The 19,909-nt window shown below is 37.6% G+C and overlaps 3 protein-coding genes across 3 annotated transcripts in view; 1 reads left to right on the top strand and 2 right to left on the bottom strand.

Moving 5' to 3' along the window:
- LOC101626458 (keratin-associated protein 6-3-like) overlaps positions 1–122 on the bottom strand; it is a 7,442-nt gene extending 7,320 nt beyond the window's left edge. The window contains exon 1 of the mRNA XM_004675510.2: positions 2–122. Coding sequence (XP_004675567.2) covers positions 2–122 — 121 coding nt within the window. The remainder of the gene's footprint in view (position 1) is intronic.
- Positions 123–7,203: 7,081 nt separating this feature from the next.
- LOC101626218 (keratin-associated protein 6-1) lies at positions 7,204–7,458 on the bottom strand. The gene has a single exon (XM_004675509.1). The coding sequence runs from the start codon at positions 7,456–7,458 to the stop codon at positions 7,204–7,206; it is 255 nt and encodes an 84-aa protein (XP_004675566.1).
- A 7,136-nt stretch (positions 7,459–14,594) lies between these two features.
- On the top strand, positions 14,595–14,912 carry LOC101625986 (keratin-associated protein 21-1-like). The gene has a single exon (XM_004675508.1). The coding sequence runs from the start codon at positions 14,595–14,597 to the stop codon at positions 14,910–14,912; it is 318 nt and encodes a 105-aa protein (XP_004675565.1).
- Positions 14,913–19,909: the final 4,997 nt, after the last annotated feature.

Raw genomic sequence — 19,909 nt, 5'->3', positions numbered from 1 at the left:
TAGCCATAGCCCAGGCCTCTGTAGCCACAGCCAAGGCCACCGTAGCCATAGCCCAGGCCTCTGTAGCCACAGCAGCCATAGCCCAGGCCGCCATAGTAGTTTCCGTAGTAGCTGCCACACATGGTGTTGGTGGTTGAGGTTGTCCTTGGGTGGAGAAGGAGAGTAGGTGACTTCAGTGTGGACAGCCCCTGCAGGGGACCTTTTATATGCCGTCAGCATTGGTGTGGCCCACCACGTGTCATGTCATTGTCTCATTTTATGACTAATTTAATTAGTTTGTTGTGAAATATAGGAGACTTGTTTTTGACCTCTAGTTTAGACTCCTTTTATTCAGTTGAGGGCTTGAATGACAGGAGACGCCCAGACACTCACAATCACACAAACCTGTCTCATCTGGGCTTTTATTTGAACCTTTTATACTCATCTCTTATGTCCAAAAAGAATACATTTTCCAGGTTCCATCTTATTTACTCTTGGGCCAGTTAGTAGTTAGTTTTGCTTTTTCTTTTTTTAGCATTTCATAAATATATACTTTTATTGACTAATGACTTTCTTCTTCTCTTCACCCAAATTAATTATTTTCACAAATGTCTACCAAAACTGTATCTTTCCTCCCCATGATGCTAATCAGAGTTCAATTAAAATGTCTAAAAAAAGTGAATCTGAGAAAAATGCATTGCACTTTTCTACTTACTCAGTGAGTCTACTTCCCATTTATGTTCAGTCTTCCTACCAAAAGACTACAAAATTTTTCCTTGAATTTCTAAGATTTTTTTTGACCAAATTGAGTATATTGTGATATACTTTTGTTAGTTGTTTAATTAATATCAAAATTATATTCTAATAAAGGATATAGTAAGCTTACCATCATCCATCAGTTCTCCTTTTCAAAACTTTCTTTTTTTGAGATGTTGCCTCCCACATTATTTATTTTAATATATTTTACATCATTGCTCATTTTTTTTAAAGATTTATCTACTTATTCATATAGAACTGGGGCACAGGCCAGAGATGCGGAGGGTGAGAGGATTCACCAGAGAGAGAGTGGGGAGCAGAACAGGCAGATGGACGAAGTACACTGCTGAGGGGAACAGCGGGCGTGTCAGGAGAGGTCTGCCGCACCATGTGGATCTCCTCTGGGGCAGGCGGGAATCGAACTCATGCGGAAGTGACTCAAGCTTCTCAGTGCTGTGCTTTAACCCGCTGCGCCACCAGGGAGGGCCCATCAATGCTCATTTTTAAGCGATGTTTGCTTTCTTTTTTCAGGTGTAGTTCCCATAGAATATCTACCACCAGTTCACTCATACATCATCACCACAGTGCCTTATGCTCTTCCTTTCCTTATTTCCATCCTTCGCCCACCCTCCTCTGAAGAATGTCTCAGATTTACAGTTGTCTGTTTTTGTTTTGCTTTGTTCTGTGTGTGTGTTTGTGTTTTAATATTTATTTATGCATAAAGAACACGGGTACAGGCCAGAGGTGCAGGGGCGGTGAGAGGATTCACCAGAGACAGAGTGGGGAGCAGAACAGGCAAATTGATGAAGTACACAGCTGAGGGGAGCAGCGGGCGGGTCAGGAGAGGTCTGCTGCACCATGTGGGTCACCTCTGGGGCGGGTGGGGATTGCACTCAGAAGCTTTAGCTTCTCAGTGCTGCACTTTAACCAGCTGCACCACCAGGAAGGGACCAGTTGTGTTTTTTATTATTTTTTTTTTTGTTAATGTCTTATTTGTTACTCCTGCATTCCTCCTATAAGTGAAACCATCTGATAGTTTTCTTTTTCCTTCTGACTTATTTCACTGAGCATAATCCCTTCTAGCTCCACCCATGTTGCTGCAAATGGCATAAATTTATCTGTTTGATTGTGGAGTAATATTCCATTGTGTATATATGTACCACATCTTCTTGATTTGTCATCTATTTGGGGGCATTAATTAAAAAAGAAGATGTAAGCAATAACAACAATTAGTGTGCTAATCTATCCTACTGGCAGACACCAGAAAAAAAAAAAGTGAAGTAGTTTCACATTACTTCATGTGTAATCTATCATATTTCTGTGAACCTAATATTTCTGAGTCAAAACATCTCTCTTTATCTCTCAGAGCCTTTGGTGGGGACAGAGAATATAAATATTGAATAACACTGTGTTTTAGTCAACTTTTTTCCTACAGGGCATAGGAATGAAGACCCAAGACTTCTAAATTTTTCCAACTCATCTGTTTTAATACATGTGTGTGTAATAAGAAAAAGGACATCTTAATAAAATAATATTTTAATAGTATAAACGATATACATGCCATTCATTTATTCAACTAATAGGTGTTTGGTGTGTTTTTTCCATATTTGTTTCATAGGTTCAATTTTTACAAATATATATTTTTATTGAACTTCATTCCCTTTTTGCTAGATAACAACATTAGGATTATATCTTTCTTACCTTTGCCATCCAGAAAAATAACAGTAGTCTCCACTGTCATACTGCTGAGTCAATCAAGAAATAACTAGAATAATTTTTCAGTAAAACCTAATTTAAATAACATGATGACCGGTCTTCCTCTAGGATAAGTTCATAAAATATCACCTGAAATTGGTATGACTCAGTAGCATCAGTCAATTAAAAAGTATCATTAACTTGGGCTTTTTTTTGGTATTTGATTAAAGTAGCTACAAACACATCATTATTTTGTGTAAAACAATGTCTCTAATAACATGTGTGAGTTCTCCATAGAATAGTTCCCTCTAGGTCTTATTTCCTGCAGTTTGTTTTTCGTCTGAAGATGAGTTCATCTTTCTATCCTGGCAGTGAAAACATTGAAGCCAATGAAATGCTTAGTTTTGGAGGTGTGAATTTATGAACTATGTTCAATTCTTAAGTACACAAAACAAAAACAAAAATTGGTTCCTCACCCCTCTCCATCTAATACTTCATTTTCTTTTATTTCATCACAGAATATGTATTTTCATAGTAACTTTCTTTTCTTTTTAGTCTGTGATCCCCACCACTCTACTAAAACTCCATTCTTAGCATATCTGGACATTCCATCTTCTCTGGACTAAGGCTCTGAGTAGCAGTGAGAACCTCATCTTCTCTCTTCACTCCTGAAAGTCTTTCTAGCCCTTGCCTCCATCCCACTTCAAACATTATTTGAATTCTGAACTCACCAGTTGCTTCTTCTGTGTAGTTCTTCTTTTTCCATTTCTTTCAGATTTTGTTCTCCAATATTAGGATGCTATTCTACCCCTCTTAAACCATCTCTTTGAATTTATTTATTTTTCAATGATGTGAAATTGGATTTCAACATTATATAAGTGTTAGGAGTGCATCATTGAGAATATATATATACACACACACAACATTTACACCAAGTTCACTATTGAAAGTCCAATTCTGTTTATTCTCTAGATGAATTACTTTGGATCTCATTTCACATTTCTACTTCTAAGTCTGACCTCTCTCTCTCTCTCTCTCTCTCTCACCACTTAACATTCTATCTCCTTAATTCATTAATGGTCATAAAAATTTAACAGGATCAAATTCATTTCATTTATTCTTCATACACCATAGCCCCCCCCCCTTTTTTTTTTTGACCTGTAAAAAGCATACCAGGCATAAATTACATCAGAATACTCTCAGGGAATAATCCTTTTATGCTTTTCCTCACTAAGTTTGCTAGATTTTTCTGGGTGCCCAGTGAAATTTGAATATCAAAATACTGCAGTTCACAAATATTGGATGAGATATGCTGATACATAAAAAAAAAGTTGATTTGGAAATCAAATTTATCTGAACATCCAGTATTTGTATTTAATATATCTTCTAAGCCTTAGTGAGGTGAGCTATGACAAATTAAAAAAATGCTAGGTAGACACTACTTCACACTGGGATCTAGGGACAATTTCTCTGAGACAGCATAGAGAAGGTTCTAGATGTTGCCCTGTCTTTTAGATGGCATCTCAAAGGCAGAAACTTTAAGTGGAAAATAAACCTAGTGCATCGATATTTTAAAATAGCTTAATCGCTATCAGAAATGTTCTCATCCATTTTTATTATTTACTTTCATATGTCTACCCTTCCTCCCCTTACTCAATTAGAATATAAGAAACTCCCTAAAAGTAGAGATCATTTCTGTTTTGTTCATTTCTCCATTCTAGAGCTCATAACAGTATCCTTCATATAGATATTGAAAGGTTAATATGTGAAAATTCTACAAATGAAAACCAAAACAAAACAATCAACTAATATTTCAATTCTTCTTCTCAACTTTGTTTTGAAATAATTTGAGTTACCTAAAGTTCAGACATGATGTAAAATGTTACCCTATACACTTCCTTCAGTGTATGTCATGAATATACTTATGTGAATGTCATTTATAAAAAAAACTACAATTATCTAAACGAAGAAATTAACCTTGTAAAATATCCTGAACTAATCTATAGACATAACTTGGATGTCACCATTTTTCGACTTCTTTCCTTTTTTCCTTCCAGGATCCAATCCAAGATTCCACATGGTATTTGGCTGCCTCATCTCATCAGTACCCACCAGTTAGTGAGAACTTCTCAGTATTTCCATAACTTTTATGACATTGACAATTTTCAAGGTCCAAGCATGACATGGCCCTTAATCTAAATGTATCATATTTTTTCCTAACAAAATAGAGTTATACATTTTGGGGAAGAATGTTAGGAAAGACATGCATATTTTGTTATGCCTATATCATATAGGTCCATTCTTTAGGAACTTCTGATAGATACTAAATTTAAATTACTAGTAGGATAACTTCTTGTATTTATATATTGCTATCTTCTATGGACTTAAATTTCCAGGAATCTACTATGGCTTTTCATCATATACAAGATGATGATGCATATAAATGTAAAGAATAGGAGAAAGTGAATAATATTGTCTCACAAAACAATAAAACACATTATTCATAACATCATTTCTTCTCCTCTGCTCCCTTTCCAGCCTTCTACATACTTCTTTGAGTCTGCACTTTTGTTTCTAAAGCTACATATAAGCAGATAGGAAAGAGGATATTATTAAAAAAATTATTATCAAGAAGTAAAACCTATATAGATTCTCTAGCTCATGAAAACTGGTAATACAGTTAGATGATGAAGAGTTTTTTTTAAGATTTATTTATTTATGCTTACAGAACTGGGGTACAAACCAGAGGTGTGGTAGGTGAGAGGATTCACCAGAGACAGAGTGGGGAGCAGAACAGGAAGATGGACAAAGTACACTGCTGAGAGGAGCAGTGCGTGGATCAGGAAAGGTTTGTCATGATGTGGGTCAGCTCTCTGGCCGGGGATCGAACTCATGCTGCAGTGGCTTCAGAGAGCTTCACAATGTGGTGCTTCAACCCATTGCACCAAGAGGGAGGGCTCTAATTATGAAGAAATTTTAAGATGGCTTTCATGTCAAATAGTTTGGAACACAAATCTCACAGTGCTTGTGATTTGTCTCACATATCAATCAGTTGCTATTAAGTCCTGGTATAGATTATAAACATAAATGCTAAAAAGTTGACTGTGTTCTTCAACCCGGTCTTCAACTCTTGACACATAGAGCTTACACAGCTTCTATTATGGTGGCCTGGGCTGTAGCCTGGGCTATTATTGTGGCCCGGGAAGTGGCTGGTGTTATGAAGGCTATACATGTTTGTTTCTGTCCATGATGCTATGGGAGATACTGGTCTTCTGGCTTCTGAGCAAATCACCATTGTTAATATGTTCAGGACATTCTCTTATGAAAACTATATGCCCTTACTGCATTATTTATAATAATCATGTTATCATCTGTTTAAACAATGACAGCCAAATCTTAGACTACCATGTGACATCAGAACCTGTTAAATGAAATGACCTGAGTTTCCAACAATTACAAAAAAAAAATTGATCATGCTTTACTGTTATATTTGAATACATTTGGAAAAATGTGAAAAAAATCATTAATTAAAGATAATCTATGTGTAGTTATTTAGCTGCTTTGTGTGGGTTTTGTGTGTGTGTACATGTGTGTATTCTTGTTGATTAACTATCTGTAGTTGACAATTTATATGTATGGTTGAAATGTTATTTTCAGCTACTGTAATATTTGTTTGCATGAGCAGATTCAAGGGACATGAATATCTACCTTACTCTAATCAAAGTTTCATGTGTATTTTTTTGTTTAGGTATATCTAACATTTGACTAAAGATATTGGCAAAGTGGTATCCTTCCTCTTTAATATTTCATCCATGATACTTGATATTTTTCATGAATTAACAATATGTTCTTGACTCATATTATACATTGTAACTGTAATGACTATCTTTCATGTCATTCTCACTTTGTCATAAAAATAGAATATAAGGTCTTTTTCAGGGACTTTTTTTTTTTTTAAAGATTTACTTATTTATGTATATAGAACTGGGATATAGGCCAGGGGTGCAGGGGCGGTGAGAGGATTCACCAGAGATGGAATGGGGAGCAGAACAGGCCGACTGACAATGCACACTGCTGAGGGGAGCAGTGGGTGGATCAGGAGAGGTCTGCTGCGCCATGTGGTCACCTCCAGGATGGGGATCGAAATCATGCTGAAGTGGCTTTAGCCTCTTAGTGCTGTGTTTTAACCCACTGAGCCACCAGAGAGGGTCCTGTTTCAGGGACTTGTAAGTATCAAAATAGGAAGTAGACACTATACTGATCATGAATGATACTTAAAGTGAATTAATAATATTGATACAGCTTAATCAGGTTGGTCGAGAATATAAAAAGAAAGAATACAAATCACCAAAATGAGAAATGAAAGAATCAATTTCATTTAGATCCTACAGATATAAGTGGACATTATAGTGGATACCATGCCAATAAATGTCATAGTATAGACTAACAGGAAATTTTTCTTTATATACACAAATTACCAAACAAGAGAAACCAGTGTTGCTTTTTGGATTGAACAAGTTTATTAGGTGGATAAAGAAACAAGTCAAGCGCAAATGTTATCGAGGCAGTTTCTGTGACACCCTAGTCCTTATGGAAGTAGAACTCTTAGTTCATGGATGAATTTCATCCATGCTCAATTTGAGTTAAATAGAGGAAAGGGAAAAGTTGTATCAGATGCAGAAGTCAGGGCATCATCAAGATCCAGACATATGGGATTTGAAATTGGGGACTCCTGATGTCCAGATGTAGAACATGAGAGCCTCCATGGAGTCCTCAATAGTAATAGCCATAGCCACAGCCATAGCCACAGCCCAGGCCTCTGTAGCCACAGCCCAGGCCTCCGTAGCCATAGCCCAGGCCTCCGTAGCCATAGCCCAGGCCTCCGTAGCCATAGCCCAGGCCTCCGTAGCCATAGCCCAGGCCTCTGTAGCCACAGCCCAGGCCTCCGTAGCCGTAGCCCAGGCCTCTGTAGCCACAGCAGCCATAGCCCAGGCCTCTGTAGTAGTTTCCGTAGTAGTTGCCACACATGGTGCTGGTGGTTGAGGTTGTCTCTGGGTAAAGAAGGAGGGTAGAAGTGTCACTGCAGTGTGAACATTTCTCCCTACACAGGGCCTTTTATAGCACCTAATATGGGTGGGACTCACCACATGTGCTCATATCATTGGCTCATTTTATGACTAATTTAATTGTGTGTTGTTTCAAGACAGGTGCAGCTGCCTGTGGGCACTGAGCAGGCTTGCTTAACCAATGAAAGCCCTTTAGTAAAATAGCACAGTAACATTTTCAAAGCTATTTTTCAATACAAATCTTCACTCTAATAATCTATAATCAGATATCATATAGCAAGGAGCATTTTCAATAGTCTCCATGGAATGACTCTACTACAAATCATGTTTTTTCCCACTGCCCCAAATTTTGCTCCCTTCTAAGATTTTTGTTTGTTTCAATAATAATTTATCAGTCATTTTCATGCCTATAGAAGGTTGGAGCTTTCCTAGTCTTTCCTAGTTCCACATGCATAGATAAATAAACAGGTAAACAGTCAGAGATAGACATAGATAGATAGATAGATAGATAGATAGATAGATAGATAGATAGATAGATAGATAGATAGATATAAAGAAAAATAGATGTGTTTGTGTGTTTATGTAGAGAGAAATAGGGAGAGAAAGAAAAATTTTTTATTTATTGTTTCATCAAGATAGCATTGGTTTATATTGTTGTTTTGGAATTTATGCTTCCAGTGACGTTCCCACAATAACAAAAAAAAAGCACCCACAGTACACCCCCATAGTCCATTATGCTCCCCTCTCCCTCTGTGTGCTACCTCATCTCTTTCCCCCTTGAATTCTGAATGTCTCAGCTCTACAGTCTGCTTTCAAAGGCTGATCTTTGTTAAAGATTTATTTATTTATGCATGTAGATCTGGGGTACAGGCCAGAGGTGCTGGGGGCGAAACAGAGACAGAGTGGGAGCAGACCAGGCAGATGGAGTGAAATACACTGCTGAGGGCAGTGGGCAGGTCAGGAGAAATCTTCCATGCCATATGGGTCACTTCCCTGCCCGGGGATTGAACTTGTGCTGCAGTGGCTGTGGAGAGCTTCATCGTGCTGCACTTTAACTGGTTGTGTCACCAGGCAGGGCCCTCAAAGGCTAATTTTTTAGTTTGTTGACACTTTATCCAGTTTCTTTATATTTTTTAGCTCTCATGTCTGCACAGAGTTAAATAGTGGGGCTCAATGGAGACTTACGTTACAGTGATGAGATTAAAGTATGGAAGGGAATTTGGGAGATTCTGTGTATTTTAATCAGCCCTCTCATGTCAGAATTGCGAGAACACAATATTTTTCTGTCATCATGTCAACTGATTTGATAAGAATTAAGAAAACAAAGTTTTGTATAATCAAATTAATAGAGGAACAATCTTTTAGTCACTAAAGTATTTCTTGATTAGCGTTTACCCTTGTAGGTTTATTATTATCAACAAAGTATGCAAACACATTATTGTGATGATATTTTATTCAATGTTCTTGATAGGACATTATTAGCAGTTGGATTTTTATCATATCATTGTAAAGATTTCCATAAAGAGACTGGAATTGGCACTCTGGAAATGCTATGGAAATATTGTCATTGTCTGTTCAAATTAGACATAATCTAACCTTTGATGACTATGGGTTGTAATTGCATTGACTGATGGAATTTCTCAGCAACCAAGGACAAATCCTTTGATATTTTGTTACTCTCATATTTGTACACATTCAAGTTGAACACTTTTCATGAGGGAAAATAGCTAATTTTGCTTTTCAATAAAGCTAATAACTTTCACAATATGTACTGCTCATCATCATATCTCTTCATTTCATTCCATTGTTTGCATCTTCCTTTATTGCCATATAAGAGAGAGAGAAGAAAAGAGAGACAGTGTAACAGAGAGAGACAAGGTCAGAGACACTGAGAGACACAGAAAGAAATGACTACATTTGGAGATATGGTACTGATGTGGCAAAACACACATCACAGTGAATGGTTTTTCCAGTGAGTGTCAGTTTAAAAGTCTTGAATGTGCTTCTGTAGGAGAGCTGAGGCCTCCACTGAATGCAAATCTCATTTTAGGAAAATTCATACATTGGACTATTGTCCATCAAAGGTTCTGTGTACTTGGATTTTCTTTGCTCTGATAATCTACATGAAACAGATGCCTCTGGAAAGCCGTGTTTGCACCTCTCTCTGATATATTCTGCCTCCCTTTTGCTTTCAGATAAGAATCCTCCTAAGCAGCTTGTTGATTTGTCCAATAACCAGAGATTTATTTTCACAGCAACATTACCTCACTCTGAGGTCTCTGTCTGTGACTCTTTTGAAAGTGCCTGACTTTGGTCATCTTCTGGCAGAATCCCTGTTACCATTTACAAAAGTGGTGCCATAGATAGAATAACATCATGTGAAACATGTCTGAACAATAGGAATGCTGAATCTTGGTGGCTTAGCTTTCAGTGATGCGCCTAGTGGTGATATCTCATCTTTTTTTACTGTTGGCCATTAATATTGTAATTGATTAATAGTTAATAGTAATCACAAGTACAATCAAATAGAAATAAACAATAATTAGTAATCTTTCATCTACTACCTTGACTATAGTAGGTCTAGCAATGATAAGGGTCTGCCAGAGATTGCACTTGTAGATGATCAACTGCAGACTTCCTGTAAACAAGCAGGCAAAACCTCTTTTGTGAGGGAAGGACTGGAGTGAATTGGGGAGGGGGAATGAGAAACTGCAGAAATTGACTGTGGATTCTTTGGTGATGAGTATAATAACTTTTTTTCTTCTGTAGACTGTTGGTGTGCTGTATTAATTGATTATTTTAAAGATTTATTTATTCATACAGAACTGGGGTACAGGCCAGAGATGCCGAGGGTGAGAGGATTCACCAGAGATAGAGCGGGGAGCAGAACAGGCAGATCGACGAAGTACACTGCTGAGGGGAGCAGCGGGCGGGCCAGGAGAAGTCTGCCACTCTATGTGAATTTCCTCCGGGGCAGGCGGGAATCGAACTCATGTGGAAGTGGCTTAAGCTTCTTAGTGCTGCACTTTAACCCGCTACGCCACTAGGGAGGACCCTATTAATTGATTTTTGAACTAGCCTGTGTTACTGGGGAAAATCCCACTTGATCACAGCGTATAATTTTTCTTACATGTTGAATAAAATCTATTAATAGTTAGTTGAGAAATTTTACAGCCATGCTCACTTAGGATATTGCTTATAGTTCACCTTTTTATCATTACTATGTGATTTCAGTATTAGGATAATGTTGGCCACAGAGAATAAGTTAGAATGTGCTCCCTCTTTGTGTATCTTCTGGAAATGGTTATAGATCATTGGCAAAGCTTGCTTTAAATATTTTGTAAAAATTGCCAGTGAATTCATCTTGGTCTGCTGCTGTCTGTTTTACAAAATTAGTTATTGATTCAGCATCTCTTATCGTCCATATAATAGCTTTCTAACAAGTCACTGGTTTCTAATAATTATAAAATTGTTTATAATTCTGCTTATTTACTCATTTCTATTTAGTTACTTAAATATTTGTTGTTGTTGCTGTTTTTTTTTTTTTAATCTTGTGCCTGCCTTCTCCACTAGGATATGCCCTCATGAGTACAAAGTAATTAATCTTGTTTAATATTTCACAAGAGGTCACCAAAAAGACCTAACTTTTTCAGTGATATATCATGCTCATACATTAGAAAACTAAATAATGCTGAGAGGTCCATTTTTTCCAAAATTGAATGAAAGATTTAACTGACTCCCAATTAAAATCTCAGCAGAATGTATTTGTAGATATTGACAAACTGATTCTAACATTTAGATGAAAAGCAAAAAAAAAAAATAGCCACAATAATTTCAAAGAAGAGCAAAATTAATGTCTCAAACTACCTTATGGAAACATTTTCTATAGCCCTCTAGTAAGTGAAACAATGCAATGCTGGTGAAAGAAGGGATACTTAATAAACACCGGAGGAGGAAATACATACTCTTAAGTCTCAATGGTAATTGTGCAGTTTCCCAGGAAGGCTCAGGAATGTTAGTTAGTAGACACATTTATTTGTAGGAACAAAGGAAATCTGTTTATATATTTCTTGTATATTTCTTCCAACTATGAAGTATTTGTGCTCACAGGACATATAAAATCATAAAATAGAAGAACCAAGCAGTTAATTTTGAACATAAGTAGAATAAAATACTCTGTCTTCAGGTAATGCAATGGATGCATTTATCATCCCTCAAAAACAAATAGGTTCTTTGATGTAAGCACACGCATTATCTCTTATTTAATTATAGATATAACAAAATGGTGTATCCTCTGGGGTAAAAGTATAAAATTTGAGGTCCTCCCTGGTGGCACAGCGGGTTAAAGCACTGCACTAGGAAGCCAAAGCCAATTCCGTATGAGTTCGATCCCCACCTGCCCCAGAGGAGATCCACATAGCGCGGCAGACCTCTCCTCTCCTGACCCGCCCACTGCTCCCCTCAGCAGTGTACTTCATGGATCTGCCTGTTCTGCTCCCCACTCTGTCTCTGGTGAATCCTCTCACCCTCTGCATTTCTGGCCTGTACCCCGGTTCTGTATAAATAAATAAATCTTAAAAAAAAAGTATAAAATTTGAAACACTGTTTCAGAGGCATGGAATGTTCTAGCAGCAAGATAAATGGCATCTTCTCTAACAAAAATGGACATCAGCCATAGCCATACATTCATGTCCTCAGACATCATGAGGACCATTTCCATTTGCTCTCCCCAATCAAATCCCTGCTATAGTCACAACACGTGGTGTCAAGGGCAAGATGTCAGCTGAGGTGCAGGAAAATTCTGAAGCTGGAATGTCACTCACTACTCTGGAGTCTTTATGAACTGGTATTTGTTTGATAAATTTTACAGCCATGTTCATTTAGGATATAGCTTATAGTTTGCCCTTTTTTTTTTATCATTACTATGTATTTTGGTAGTAGAATAATGCTGGCCACATGGAATAAGTTAGAATGTGCTCCCTCTTCATCTGTCTTCTGGAAATGGGTCTGGACATAATTTCATCAATAACATGAATTTTGTGATTGATGTAACACATATTAATTTTAATATCTAGTGTGTACAAGTCACTGCTGTCAGCTGATAATGAGAAAACTTTGTCTTTATAGCCGTAGCAGCTGTCTGAAATAAATGTACTAATATTGCACCAGAAGCTTTGTTGAGGCACCCAGTAGATGGTTGGTCACCTGGACATTGTCTTGGGCCAATTACAAATCTCTTAGGAAAGTTTTCATCAATTATCCAGTCATTTGAACATATGATTGCACAGATAATGTTTTATGGAATGAGTTCCTGTGGAGGGTAGGGTTCTTCATTTTGGGGAATGCACCCATTAAAATGAGCTTGACTAATTACATTGACTAGCTTACCAACTACTCATTACTTGGTAGGAGACTTTGGTGGCATGCAGTGCTGTCCTCTGCAGAGAATGCTTGATATGTTATAGACTCCTATGAATCTAAATACCTATAATGTAATATCCTGATAATATGTTTTTCCCCAATTGAGTTCTTCATCAACACATTATATCAATTCTAGTTAGTCATTTTGTTCAAACCAGAAAAACAACACTAAAATACTTAACAGCAAGTACTTAGTGTTTTATGTCACAAATTTCCTGATACATTTTAATCTATTTGATCTTAATAAAGGTGTTGAGAAGGAATTTATAATATGGAAGTTGAGATATATGTTTTGGGATCATACTGAAATCTGCACAGGTAACAGATTACCAAGATTAGTTATTTCTCATTACCAAGACCAACTGTTCTTTTGTATATGCTACATAAAGTGTCCCTTTGTAGTCACTCAATGCTTGAATGCTTTTTTTTCTTTAAACAGGAAATTCATTATTTCCTATGGGGATTCATTTCTTTGTGAAATTACTCTCTTATAAAAGATCTACATGCTTCAGAACCTCTTTTAGTCCCTAAACAAATGTATCTCAAGGATTTATTCACAGCCAGCCCCATCCAGTATGGCTGACAGAAGGTGGCCTCTCACCCTTCCACTTTTCACCCCATAGTAATCTGGCCTTGATATCTATTGAGATGATGAGGGTCTCCCAACCTGTGCCAAAAGATAGATACAATCCCCAGGTCATCCAGTTCAACATATTTCTTACCAGATAGTTTAAAAAATGCCAGAGGAAGCATGTGGTAAATTACCAAAGACAAACAACAAACAAAAATAACTCAGACTAACACTCATTATCTCACAGACTTAGTGAACCAGGAGTCTAAGGACAACCTAACCAGGATCTGCTGTGGACCACACTCAAAATACTGTAATTGAGCTTTCATCCAGGACACCTGCAAAGTCCCTTTGCCCTGGAACTTGAGTTGCCAGACTTAGTAGTGACATATCCAAGATTGCACGAGACATTTGTGTACTGAAAAGCTTTATTTTTTTAATCTGAAATTCAGTTATATCTATCTTACATTTTAATTCATTTTAACCAAGAAGATGAGAAGACAGGCCACTAATGGAAGAAAATAGTAGCAAAAGACACAGTTGATCCATCAGTTAAGGTCTTTGCCCCTGTCCCTTGTTCAGCCACCACCACTACAGCGGCCATTCTGCCTGGGCTAAATGTGCTGTCTTACAGATGGAACTTGAGAATCCTTCACTTTAGGGTCCTCCAATATGTCATCACCTCAGATAGATGCATTTTGGTCAGTACTGAGATCTGAGATGCTGGGGCTTCTCCTTAGGTGCCTGTATGTGTACCTGGTGATGCACAGGAGCTGATGTTCCCCAAAGTAAAATTTAAATAAGGTTTGATCAGATCCCTTCTTAACTTGCTTAATGTTTAACTCACATTGCTTTCTTACAATTCTCTTGACTGCTTATGCCCAAATCCTGAACATGACCAACTTAAAAAAAATTTTTGCTGTCCTTAGAATGATGAGCTTTTTAAAAATGAAAATTGGTCTTTAATGAGGACGTGGATTCTAGATTACATGCTCCACCCATTCCTGGTGTATATAAAAAGGTGCCGGGGCAAGAAATGGCATTCAAACTTCAGAAACCATCACTAGCTCCTCAGTTGAACCACTGAACCCTCACCTGTAGGCATCATGTGTTGCAACTACTACAGAAACTCGTGTGGTAGCTGTGGCTACGGTTCTGGATATGGCTGTGGCTACGGCTCCGGATATGGCTGTGGCTATGGCTCTGGATATGGCTGTGGTCTTGGCTATGGTTCTGGATATGGCTGTGGCTATGGCTCCGGATATGGCTGTGGCTATGGCTCCCGCTATGGCTGTGGCTATGGCTCCGGATATGGCTGTGGCTACGGTTCTGGATATGGCTGTGGCTATGGTTCTGGATATGGCTCTTCCTGCTATAGCTACCGGCCCTTTGTCTACAGAAGTTGCTATTCTTCTTGCTGCTAGAACATCACCACAGTGCATGTTTTCTTCTAAAAAGATCACTCCAAGGCATTTTCTCTTTATGACTTATGATTGCAATTGAACTCAGTGAGAGAGAATACTAAGAACCTGCAGAAAACTCATTATCTTCTTGAAAATCCAGCTAGTTGAGAAACCTGAGTTACTCTATCACATATCTGGAAAGCAGGAAGCATCACTGAAGTCATAGATCAAGTACAAAACTCTAAAATCGTATTTCATATTTCTGTATTGTGATCATTTGCAAATAAACATGATTCTTTGCTCCTAACAAGTTTATGTATCTTTTGTCTCATGCACGCCATTAACTTACACTTTTGTCTTCTAAGTCTGTGACCTTCTGGCAGATCTAGTCATGCCAAATATGGGTCTGATCACCACTGTAATTCTTCAGCACCCATGACTTATTGGAGGTCACGTACCTTGAATTTCATGCTTGGGAAGAAGGGGTTCCCATTGGTGAAGTTCTTTTCTGAATTTATTTTACCGAAGCATTTTTTCATAAGCATTTATGCTTTATGGTTCTGGTATGAGCTATCTATTTTCTTACATAGTAGCCCTAATGAACTTATTGATGTATGTGTACAGATGTGCACATGGACAGATGCCTCAGGAAAAAAACAGGCTTTGAGAAAATGGTACTGTTGATAAAGCCGTGGCTATGGTTAGAAAGAAACAGAAGGCTCAGTAGTTAGATATATAAATGACTTGAAGATTGGTTAAGTGGCCCTAGATTTGGGTAATTTTTATTTTAAAGATTTATTTATTTTTGCAAACAGAACTGGGATACAGGCCAGAAATGTGGGGAATAAGAGGATCCACCAGAAACAGAGTGGGGAGCAGAACAGGCAGAAACGACAAAGTTCACTGCTGAGGGGAGCAGCGGGCGGGCCAGGAGAGGTCTGCCACGCCATGTGGATCTCCTCAGGGGCAGGCGGGGATTGAACTCATGCTGAAGTGGCTTTAGCTTCTTAGTGCTGTGCTTTAACCCGCTGCACCACCAGGGAAGGTCCTAGATTTGGGTAATATTATAAATAATTAAAGGGAACACAAAAGAGAAACTTTCACTTCTAACAATGTCAGAGTAACTAGTACTACAATTGTCTCCTCATTCAATTAGAAAAATATATGTGGAATAGCTATTCAGAAGTTATACAACAGGTAGCTCAAGATTATGATGCCTTTACAAAGATAACCTGTTATTCCTACTCTCATTTTAAATTTCTTACAAATTTCTATGGTCAGCCTTTTAAGGAAAACCCAAACATAACTCATTGCTAATATTTTATACATAGATAGAAGATCAGACAGTAGTTGTAAAATAATTTCAGAGAAAGAATAGAAAAGAGATATGTTGAGAAAGAACTGTAGATGTTTACACGGGGATCTCCCTGTGCCTGCCCCTCAACAAGGAAATTCAAGTGCATAGCTGAATTCCTCCCAGAAGGCCAAAGAACAATTGTCCGTCCATAAGCTAAGTGATTCCCAGAAGTCACACAGGACTCATACACATTTGCATTCTGTGACCAAGAATGGAAAGGATTTATTGAAACTGGATCCCCAAAAAGAAACACTTTAATAGTTGGGTATCCTTGAACTTAAGCTTACATTAGCTTAACCAAGTTGTGATTAAGATCAAGGGTCATACTTATTCAATTGCTTGCCTAAACCAACTTAGACACTATTTAATGAAAGACAAGAACGTCATAGTAATGGCTCTGAAAACTCAAGTAGAAGTAACCCTTTTGTGTTTCTAGGAGAAAGTTCCAATTGTAAGGGTGTTTCCTTCTCCCTCCAGGGATAACATGGACAACCAAATCTCTAGAAACGTACATCAGTAGAGAAGACTTGTGCTGTAGTATATGATCTATTTACAATGGCTGGTTATTCTTAGCCAAATCAAATAAAATTGCACATAACAAGTTTAGGCAGGTTATAGAGAGAAGAATTTAAACTCCACACTCAACTTTTATTAACACGTGATGATGATGATCACGTTGGTGGGATAATGGCAAATGCCAGTTCCTATACAGTACTATACAAATCTCTTCTAGGTGCCTTAACTCAAATAAACTCCTTTAACATATATAACCCTAGAAAGAAGATTAAAATATCATTTGCATTTTACACAGAAGAAAAAGCTAAGCACAAGTAAGAAGCAATGTCCTAATTGAAACAGATGTGTAACCTCCTGGAGTAAGGAGGTTCTGTGCTTTTAAAGCTAACTTCATTAGAAAAGCAATAGCTACTGATTTTACTTCAATAATGAATACAGTGCAAAGAAGAAGGAAATGGAAGAATCTTATTTGGCTGGTTGTTTTCTCTGTGATGTTTGTACAGGCATCTTTTCTTGGGTTTCTGCAGATAATTATGGTGGCTTTTCTCTTGAATTACTGTAAGTTTATCCTTCTCGTTCCCTGACTCTCTCTCACTTATGTTGATCCAACATCTCGCCATTCTTCCTGCTATCTTTGTTTGCCAACTACACAGTCTTGAACTTTGAAGACCATGCACCTGACATCCTATTCTTTGTACACTGGTTTATCATGTGGATGACTAACTTAAATACATTTGCCCCCAAATGTCTTGATTCCCTTATTACCTGTATTGTCAACTTCAGGGGTTGTTCTTTTTCTAAAATTAAAAGCCAATATCTCTAACTCTTTTATTTCAGTTTTTTTTTACACCTTTATTTTAGCCACACCATTTCAATTACATAATCAACATCAATTTGTCCTTTACTAATACTCCATTTTTAAATATGTTATAACCTTCACTTGAATTCTTACTATTTACATTACTGCCATGACAGTTTAGTAATAGTGCAACTTTTAATATTCGTGTAGACCAGTAGGCAATAAATTACATGAACTGTCCGAACTGTTTGCTTTTCATTAATCACACTTCTTTCTGCATGCTTTCCTCCCCTTTTTATCTCTACTCTAGCCACTCTCATCTGAGTGTTAATTCAAGTTTTCAGTACTCCAAACTCAGTCTCCCTAATGCTGTTGGAGAAAAGCCCAGCACCAGGTGACCTGGTGCCACCCACATGTGCAGCACCCTCCTGTTGGCTGAGACCGCAGTGCATAGACTGATAATTCTTTCATTTGCTCTAACCTGTGTCTTTCTTGCTTTTGCTGCATTTATTCTTCTCCACCATTATCCCTTAATGCTTACTTACTTCTAAAGCTTACTTACTTCTTCCTCTGTCCTCCTTGGCAACGCTTGCCTCTTATTTCATGGAGAAAAGAGAATCTATCAATGCCTTTCCTACACACTTATCTACGTTTGCACCTGTCTTTTGGTCTTTTATCCTAGTCTCAGTGGAAAACTTGTCCTCCCTCCTGTCCAAAAAAAATCATTCTTCCACTTTGCTTTAAATGCTGTCTCCCTCAATGCCCTGCTTGATAAATTATCCTATCTGTCTACTCTATTTTCAGCTTTTTTTTTTTTTTCTACTGACACTTTCCCTTTACTCCTATAAACACACTAAAGTCGTTTGATACTAAGAAAGCTTGCATCAACACCAGATCACCTCTGGTTAGCTTTCCTCAACAATTTTTAACCTAGTATTTTAAATAATTTTCTCCTATGCCTTCCATTCAATCTTCCGTCTTCTCTAAGCTGCATCCTACTCTCAAAACTCAAGGATTATTCTCACTAAAGTCACCAATGACTAATTAGTTAACCAGTCTCCTTGTCACATTTCACATTTGTCTTTGTTGATTTGTGACATTTGCCACCAATGACACATCTTTCTTTTTCTTTCATTATATGCTTTCCTTGATTGGATTCTCTTGTTTTCATCATGCTTCTTACTAGTCTACCTGTGAGGCTGTTATTTTTTTGTTGACTGGAGATCTGCCCTACACTACTAGTTCCACTAGTAGATACACAGAATCAATCTCATACTTCGGGCATGACACTCTCTCATGATACAGCCCCTAGGTTAGTGTCTAGTATCATTCCAGCTACCTTTTATATAAAAACAGCTCTGTATCCTGTTTTTCCTACTTTTACTTATAATTTGCTGATTATATCATGCATTCTTAGCCCTTCCTGTTCATGGATAACGATGCCATCTGTGAAAATGTTTCTTCCATCTGTCTGCCAGCCTATATCTGAATCAACTGTTAAGTCTTAACTTGAGCATCACAGCATCTGAGGAGAGTATCTTTGTCTGTCTCCCACACAGCCTACTTAGTTGTTTCAGGCAGACCCGGGTGATCTCCTTACACCCCTTTACCCCCCGCCCCCCAAAATCTTTCTTACTTTATTGTGAGACTTAGTATTTGGTTTATAATTGTCTCTTTTATGTATATTCCAATAGGAGTTACTATTTTAGTAATTCATACATGTTGTGTAAATGGAACAGGAAAAGATAAATAAGATATAACCACTGCCCTGAATAAACTTAGATTTTAATCTATCAGAAAGGTGAGTCTATATGTAGGAGGAGCTCTGAGAGAGGGAGGTGCAAGGGTCAAGGGGCACAAAAGATGGACATCAGACTCATGTACCCTGGACGGTAAGTCATCTGGGGTTTGGGATACCGAGACTAGATTTTCTATGACAATAATGAAGTAGTGGATAAAAGCAAGATGAGAAATAATTTTGTGTGGTGGGATGAAATAATTATAGATGCATAGGTCAGTATAGTTTTCAGGAAAGAAACAATAATTGTGAATTCTTTAAGTGTCTTTCTTGCCTTTTTTATTTTAGTGTTCTTGACATGTAGCACTGTTACTAGAAGCGAGATATCTGATTTCTAAATGAATGAATGAGTTAATAAATCAATGGACAAATGTTTACATACATGCCCATAGAATTCTGGTTATCTTTTTTGTGTGTGCAGTTAAAAAACCATATTTGTTTTCCACGTTGTTTAGAACCAGGTTCCGCATGATACTGCATTAATTGACATTAATTATCCCTAATCATAATAAACTTTCCACTCATGTAGCCATAGCAAAACAAATGCC

The sequence above is a fragment of the Condylura cristata genome, unplaced genomic scaffold, assembly GCF_000260355.1.
Source record: "Condylura cristata isolate star-nosed mole 26May11 unplaced genomic scaffold, ConCri1.0 scaffold00003, whole genome shotgun sequence".
NCBI classification, from domain to species: domain Eukaryota; kingdom Metazoa; phylum Chordata; class Mammalia; order Eulipotyphla; family Talpidae; genus Condylura; species Condylura cristata.
The sequence above is the reverse complement of the archived record's forward strand: the minus strand, read 5'-3'. Positions and strand labels throughout refer to the sequence as shown.

Excerpts from the sequence above, each read along its gene's own strand:
- LOC101626218 (XM_004675509.1), bottom strand. The coding sequence starts at position 7,458 with ATGTGTGGCAACTACTACGGAAACTACTACAGAGGCCTGGGCTATGGC.
- LOC101625986 (XM_004675508.1), top strand. The coding sequence starts at position 14,595 with ATGTGTTGCAACTACTACAGAAACTCGTGTGGTAGCTGTGGCTACGGT.